The sequence below is a fragment of the Pelobates fuscus genome, chromosome 12 (genome assembly GCF_036172605.1).
Source record: "Pelobates fuscus isolate aPelFus1 chromosome 12, aPelFus1.pri, whole genome shotgun sequence".
NCBI lineage: Eukaryota > Metazoa > Chordata > Amphibia > Anura > Pelobatidae > Pelobates > Pelobates fuscus.
In genome coordinates this window covers 61,211,685-61,219,980 of record NC_086328.1, presented here as the reverse complement: position 1 = coordinate 61,219,980, position 8,296 = coordinate 61,211,685, and the positions used below count along the sequence as shown (strand labels likewise).

Here is an 8,296-nt window from a genome sequence, read left to right as displayed (position 1 = left end):
CAGTGTCTGATGCCTACCCGATGCCCCGGATAGACGAGCTGCTAGATAAGATGGCACGAGGCCAGTACCTCACTACGACAGACTTATGCAAAGGGTACTGGTAGATTCCTTTACCCGAAGATGAAATCCCCAAGTCGGCGTTTGTCACCCCGTTTGGCCTGTACCAGTTTCGAGTCATGCCATTCGGGATGAAAAACGCTCCGGCTACCATCAAAGGATGGTAGATCGGCTACTGGACGGGTTCCAGGAGTATGCATGTGGACGATATCGCCATATACAGCCAGACGTGGTCCGACCAACTGCGACATATTGGAGCGGTCATTGACCGTATTGGAGAGGCAGGGTTGACGCTAAAACCCAGCAAGTGTCATATAGGGATGGCAGAGGTGCAGTACCTTAGGCACAGAGTAGGGAGTGGGCAGCAAAAACTGGAACCAGCCAAAATAGAGGCGGTAGCTAAGTGGCCAACCCCCCCGGACAAAAACCCAAATGTTAGCCTTCCTGGGTACCGCAGGGTACTACCGGAAGTTCGTACCCAATTACAGTGCCCTGGCCAAACCCCTGACTGACTTGACCCGCAAAAATCTTCCTCGACAGGTCATCTGGGCCCCAGAGTGTGATCAGGCATTTCAGCAACTCAGGACTGCTTTAACCAATGCACCTGTACTTGCTGCTCCTGATCCAAATAAACGATTTCTTGTCCACACAGACACTTCAATGTTTGGATTGGGAGCAGTGCTGGGCCAAGTTGGAGCAGATGGCGGAGAACATCCCGTAGCTTACTTAAGTCGAAAGTTATTGCCCCGTGAAGTAAGCTACGCCGCCATTGAGATAGAATGCCTGGCCGTGGTGTGGGCCCTCAAAAAGCTACAGCCTTATTTATGTGGACAACCTTTCTCCTTACTCAGAGATCACAACCCGTTGGTGTGGCTGAACCGTGTGGCTGGGGACAATGCTAGTCTGCTGCGCTGGAGTTTGGCGCTGCAGCCTTTTGACTTTACTATTCATTACCGCCCAGAGAAGCAAAATGGTAACGCCGACGGGTTATCCAGACAAACTGAACTTGAAAAGTGATCTATGAGTACTCCACCGGACATCCCCAAGCCGATCCGTTGGGATCAGACTGTGTATGCCGGCTTGATTCTGGGGGAGCATTGTGGCAAACCTAGCCACTTTAGGTTGTACTGTTTAAAGTCTGAAGGTTGTCTTAGAAATGCTGCCTTAATTCTGTTTATGTATGTATTCGTATATATATATCTGTAATAGAGAGCATTCGTATGCTAGCGGCCGAAAGCCGCTAGCATTCATATGGTAGTTTCACGAAAGTGACTTTACACACTGTTCGTGAAACGAATAAAGTACCGAATGGGAGCCCACACACAGAGGGTCGTGTGGCTCCCATTAACCGATTGCAACATTGTAGCAATCGGCGGTTAATTGCTTTCCCGGGTGGCCGTCGTTCGGCTACCGACCACGCAGCGGTTGGCCATCTTGGATCCTTTGTTAGCCCAGCGGTGTTTGGTCATCGACTGCCTGGAACTAAAATCGGCTACTCGACGGCGCGAACACCACTAGACTTCCAGGCCGTTTGGGAGCACCGGTCTTTCGGTATTTTATTTTCAATTATTCGGTACTTTTAAGATGAATGTATAATAAAGTGTGTTTTGTGCGCGTTCGGTTATTTATGCTGGGATCTGAGCGGTACTTTCACAAAGTGTGCATTCAGACCCCAGCTATCTACCGAACGGTCATTCGGTATAATCATACGAATAATGTTAAAGTTATAGATTTTTGTGTAAAAAGCCGGTTCTGCTATACGGAGGGATAATCCACTTAACAGGATATTCTAGTGGGAGTATCCCTCTCGTACAGCAGTGCATGGTGGGAGAAATGCCCTGTATATTCAGTTCCCCATGGGGAACCACATAAATACTGGAGCTGTTAATAAAATCGTCAGTTGACTCCCAGAACTGTGTTTCGTCCGGTTACTGGGGGATTTGGGATATTTCCTTCATTTCCAGCGCTTCACTTGGATTACTTTCTGTACCAGCGGAGATATTGGGATTTAACATTGCAGCTCCACTACAGTAGGTAAACCCAAATGTATTAATTACTCATGGGTCTTTGTTGTTTACCTTGCCCTACCTGTGATAAGTTATTTCTGTGCAGCTGTTAGAACAGGTAATATGTGAAACTAATCCATCTAAAATATAAACTTAATAAAGATATATTCATATAATGTATTTGTTTTATTTTGATTTTAAATTTAAAATCACACCTACCTCATAACTTTATACACATGTATTTTTGCAGCTCACTTTGAGATGATATTCTCACAGATTAATATAACTATTACATTAACTAGTATTAACTAATTCACATAATTTCATAATTACACTTATCTTAATATAAACTTTCCTAAGAGTAGCTCAGAGAATAAAATTCAGTTCACAAGCTTGTACATAACAAAGCAGCATCTGAGCCATAATATGACATCTAGTGGCATTAAGAGAAATATTTTATTGTCAATTAGTTGATGTTAACAAAGCAGATGGTTCAATGACAATGTCACTTGATTGCAATCCCATTTTCCACTTGTGCCTTTGTATGAAGGAGAATACGTTAAAAAGATTATTATATTTTACTGGTGTGGGTAATGTGAAATGATAAACCAGTCTTTATTTAAATATGGCAATATCCACAAAATGTATATATACACTTGAATGAATGTAATTCAGACATGGAGCCTCTGATGCATACTTTACATGAAATGTTTCTGTGAGAATCAAATAGATTTATTGATCCAGAATTAATTTCTTACAACCACTTGTAAACTGTAATACAGCTATCTTGGCAGAGCACAGGGAAATCAAGGACTGAAGTTGCTTAGTTCCAGAGAAAAGACAATAATGTCAAATGGCTATTTTGTCATTAAACATTGATAGCACCTGGAATCAAGGGAGGCCAATGCCACAAATCTAATGTGAATGCCTCTTTATGTGTCATTAGAATAATGCTGAATGAGCAACATTTCATTACTTTAAAAAAATCAAGCAATTCACAATGCATTCATAATGTGTTAATAATAAAAAGGCATTACACATGAGTTTTTCTATGTTTCAGAATTCCAATATGACCTTGTCCTAACCTCCAGAAACATTCCATCTTATTGACTTTAATTCAGAGTCATCACCACCAAATCACTTCCACGAGATGTCTTTCCCTGATTTATCATTTGTTTGAGAATAGTGCCTCCATAACAGCCCACTGAGATGAATAAACAAAGTGTATATATACATTTGACACATAATTCTACATTTCGAAAAAAAAAATGTTTTTCCTTTGAAGGGATACAATTTCTAGGTACAGGGAAAGGTAGCTGCGAACTAGGCAATAGTAGAGCTTGGGGATAGTAATGAGTTACAGGTAAAGATGCTTTTTTTTTAATTTTAATTACAGGTCGCTCTCCCCATAGAGAGCACTAGAGAATGAAATGTAATCCAAGGCACCCGACACTGCATCTGCACCCATATATTTTGTCATGCGACTGATGCAATATTCAGCCTGTTCAGGAGGCAGTTCTCTGCGGAGTTCATCAATTGTGATGTAGCCCTAAAAACAGAAAAGTGAAAATAGATCAATATTGTTGTCAAAACTTTCAAAATGTACTTGGACATATATTACACACCTGTACAGATATTACAGATTTTTTATTGTGGTGTTCTACATTAATTAACATGCATTTTAGCTTTATGAACTAACCCACCATATTATAAATTATAGCACCAAATGCAGTGTGAGCATTTCTGAACCAGTCCGCTGCCATTATTTCATCCAGGTCAGGTTCAAAGTAGAAGAAATACTTGTCTCTTTAGAGTTAATCCTGGACTAAATTATATTTCTATTTTAATATATTGTTTTAGATTTAATTGAGAAACATTTACAAATCTAGTTACTGGTTCATACATAATTCTAGAGAGATGTATTTGTACTATAGTATTATATATTAATATTTAACATGAATTTGGGATGTTGCTAAGGACATTGAAATTTTCATATTTTCAGAAATGTTCTAATTTACTGTAGAGTCTCTGACCTTGTCTGAAGCCAGTATTTTAAATGAAGCCATGACCTGCTCAGCTGTGTCAGTTTCTGCTGTCTCTCGGGTCATAAAGTCAATAAAGGCCTGGAAGGTCACAACACCTGTATTGTTGGCATCAACCAAAGTCATAATCCTGGCAAATTCCACTTCACCCTAAAGAAATAGAGAAAGAGTTTGTAAATTAAATAGTGTGTGTGTGTGTATGTATATATATGTGTATGTGTGTGTGTGTGTGTATATATATATATATATATACATATATATATTATTTGAATATGTATAGATTCAAATGATATTAAAGAACCACATAAACACAGCTAAAGTGAAGATATAAAGTATAAGATAATTAGAGTCAAAAGAGGAATATAAAGTAAAACATAGGAGTGCAAGCAAAACATTCATGAAAAGGCTGTAATAAATATGAATGGGCAGAATTAACCCAATTTATACTGTATTTTCAGTTAAATCTGTTCCTAAATTCAAATAAAATGTTTACCCACCATTTATCTATTTTGTTCTTAAATGACATGCACTAAGTGTTTTTAGAATCTTACTTAATGACATCATTTTATAACACTCTATATAAGGATTTGTAATAGTTTTTTATTTTACATTATTATGTGAACATACGGTGTCTTACCAGATCATATCCCATGGAGATAAGGCAAGCTCTGAAGTCATCTGGGTCCATCATGCCATTCCTCTTCTGTAAGTTGTTATAATAAAATGATACAAACATTTTAATATGTTATCTGATTGTTTCTATAAATGGTGACAGTTGTGTTTTTTGTTTTTTTTCAGGACTTTTCTCACCCTATCAAAGTGGTTAAACGATGCACGGAACTCATTCATCTGTTCTTGGCTGATGCCCTTGGCATCACGAGTCAAAATCTGGTTCTCCACTTCATTGATGGTTCTAGCAATAGTAGTGAGGAGTTGCTCCCATCCTACACGAACATGCTGAGGGACAAAATAAGTGGTTCTTGAAGGACGTGCAAGTAATGATGATCATGCAAACAATGATATGGATGGAATATTTTAACATTCCATATGGTTACAAACTAACATAATCAATAACACGTTAAATTACATCTCATCTACTGAATGATTACTGCACACATGTTGCAAGCAAAGTTATGTGAATAAAACACCACCAGTCCGGGGTTATACAGGTGCATTTAATACTATCTGTCCCATCCACTCCTTCAATGCTGCCTGACATTTTTACTAAAGAATGGGTATCAACATAAGTTACTATACGCTTATTGCAATAATTTGAAACCTTAACATATATATGTAAATATTTAAACAGTGTTTCTGTATAATTTCAAACCTCAATCAAGTTGCTTGTCTAAATATTACTTTATCAATTCATGGGAGATGTGTACAGATCACATTTTTGAATATATAATAAGGATCTATTCTACAGGCTCTTAATACTCAGGGCTCCTTTCCAGTGTTGTAAATCATGTTTAACCACCAGCTGTTACTCACTAAAGTAACTTTTGCTAACCTTAGTGAGTAACATCTGTGTCCCAATTGCAAAATTTCACCATAGCAAAAGAGAATTACAGGCATTCTTTTTAATCCCCCCTATAGAGTGTAATGGGAACCTTTAAAGGTCACACTCCAGACATTTCAGATTGTGTGTCTGAAGGCTGCAGTTTATTTTTTTATTTTTAATTCTTTATTTTATCGGTGCATAGGTCAAACAAGCAGGTTTGCACTGCCTCAACAGCTGGTGCAAACTGATCCGTAGACATAGTATTACAGTTATGTGGCATCGAAAACATTGCACATTTTTTTGTTAATGAGATAAATTGAGCTAAACTAAGTGTTGGTATTGCTTTGTGAACTAGGCAATAGTAGACAAGCTAGGGATTAACAATCTGCTTAAAGTACCACAAAAGGAGGCCCTAGATATATAAGGTAGGTGTTTAACAATAAACATTGTGTTGACATCGGAGGCTTGCCAGTGTGGTATAATAAAAGTAAAAGAAACAACAGGGTCAAACTTAACCTGGTCAACATTAAGAATGACAAACAAATATGTACGGGGATGTATGACATAGCTCACGTTGACGTGGGAGGCGGGGCTATGAGGTGGCGAGGCTTATGATCATCGTGGTGGTACACGAGGAACGCCGTCAATTTAGGTAATGGAAGAAATTCTCGGAGAGAAAAAAACAATCAGCCCAGACACCGTAAGAATCTTGGAGAGGATCAAGCTAGCGGTCCTTGGATCGGTTCCTGGGTATCGTAAGCTACTGTGGAGAAAGAACTGAAGTCTAATCCTGTGAACACTTACACTTACTAAAAATGCGAGGGGGATACGTGGAGGAGCTGGGAAGGAAAAAGACTGGTTGGAAAGGTAATTTTGCAAACAGGAAAAGATAAGTACAACCTATTACTGCAATAAGTCTATGATATCTGTATTTAGCCTCTGGCACTGGCTTTAACAAAGTAGAGGGCTCAGTAAAGAAAAAGAGAAAAAAAAAAAGGAAAAGGAAAATTAAGGAGCATCGGCAGACCAGCAATAACCAATACTAATTATAAATAAAAGGAGGCAAACTCCATAAGAATACTGGTAATTTTTTTTCTGGAATACTAGTAATCATTTTTTGTTTTGTTGCTAATGAGCAAGGAGTATTAACAGCTCCGCAGACAGCTGAATAGCTTGCATATCCTACTCTCTTAAACACGCAGGACTCAGTATTAACTCCTAGGGGGGTGCTAAGGAATATAAGCTCTCTATAGACCTACAAGATTTACATACATTTATATAAATTTCCTAACTAAACGGAGGCCATCCATTAAAGATCAGTGTATTAAGGCAACTAATTAATGCTTCGTTAAGCAATAACAGGAAAAAAAGGAAAGAAACAGACAGATTTGCAGTAACTATATACAAATAAATATAAATATCTAGTGCTGTGCTGCTTAAAAAGAAAAGATGGCCTCAAAAAAAGTACAGGAGGACAAGAGGAAAAGAGACAAAAAAGAACTACAACCAGAGAAAAGAGTATCTGGCTTTTTTTTCTCCTTTCCAAAATAAATCTCAAATGTATTCAGAAAATGGTGATGTAGTAACTCCCCAAAAACTTAATCCCCCCTCGGGAAGCCCAGGGATATAACACTCTAACAGAAGAGATATTGACCAACTACTTGGAAACAATTTCTAGAAATATAAAAGAAGATATTACGATCAGTACTTTGCAATTAAAACAAGAAATTAAAACCCCCCAAAAAATCGCTTCTTACCCTGGAACAGGGTCTTGGATTCATATTCTAGTGAATAAAGCTCTCCTGCAGAGAGTATAGCTGTTTAGATGGCACACCTAAACACTAGTCGAGACTGAGTGAACGGTGTGAAGGAACTGGTTTATTATGGCCAAGTTGCCTGCTATTATACACAGCCCCCAGAATGGGGTCTCCATCCAATGCAAGACAAGGTCCTCCCATAAATCTCTGTACTTGGGATAATTGCGTTAAAGACTTGTAAGCTAATTATCTCCCAGGAACAGGGAGGCAAACATAAAAATACCCCAAAACATCATAAAAACATCAAATAACTGAATACATACATTAATACATTCCCAATAGATCCATGCAGGGTAGGGGAAATGCCACCATGTTAAAGTTCTGACCGGCCGCACACGAGGTCTATTGTCCAAAACCGTTCCAGGGCGTTTAGTGCTTTGTCCGGTCAAGTTTCGGAAGCTCCTGCATCCAAAATATAAGGTGCTCTGGCTGGCTTTTAGATAACGTTTGTGCCCCTTAATCTCAGGCAGTCTCAGCCTCCATTTAAATGAAGGGAAAGTGCCGAACCAGGGGCACACAGGTGAAAGTTGCTAATGGTGGTTGGGGAGCTTTAACTCCCGAACAGGCTCTTTAAATACGGCCCATAGTCCTCTAGGAGCTCGTGGCATAGGCACGTTTGCCACAATACACAAAATAATTTTTTCTCAATAACATGAACCTGAACAACCTGAACTTGCTTCTTCCATCTGTGGACAACACAAATTAGGAATGCATTACAAATTTTGTGGCATAACATTAACGCTGGGATGGAGAGTCATGCAGTTTATTGTACACCAAATAGATAGGTCAATCAACAAATAGGCCTCAAGGAGAGATCTGAAAGTCAGTTCAAAAGTGCTTTCATACAAACCACAGCCTCCACACATGTGTGCC

The 8,296-nt window shown here is 38.9% G+C and overlaps 1 protein-coding gene across 1 annotated transcript in view; it reads right to left on the bottom strand.

Moving 5' to 3' along the window:
- Positions 1–2,500: 2,500 nt before the first annotated feature.
- ACTN3 (actinin alpha 3) overlaps positions 2,501–8,296 on the bottom strand; it is a 115,573-nt gene continuing 109,777 nt past the window's right edge. The window contains exons 18-21 of the mRNA XM_063437425.1: positions 4,916–5,062; positions 4,743–4,808; positions 4,097–4,255; positions 2,501–3,612 (exon numbers count right to left, since the gene is read on the bottom strand). Coding sequence (XP_063293495.1) covers positions 3,454–3,612; positions 4,097–4,255; positions 4,743–4,808; positions 4,916–5,062 — 531 coding nt within the window. The 3' untranslated portion in view covers positions 2,501–3,453. The remainder of the gene's footprint in view (positions 3,613–4,096; positions 4,256–4,742; positions 4,809–4,915; positions 5,063–8,296) is intronic.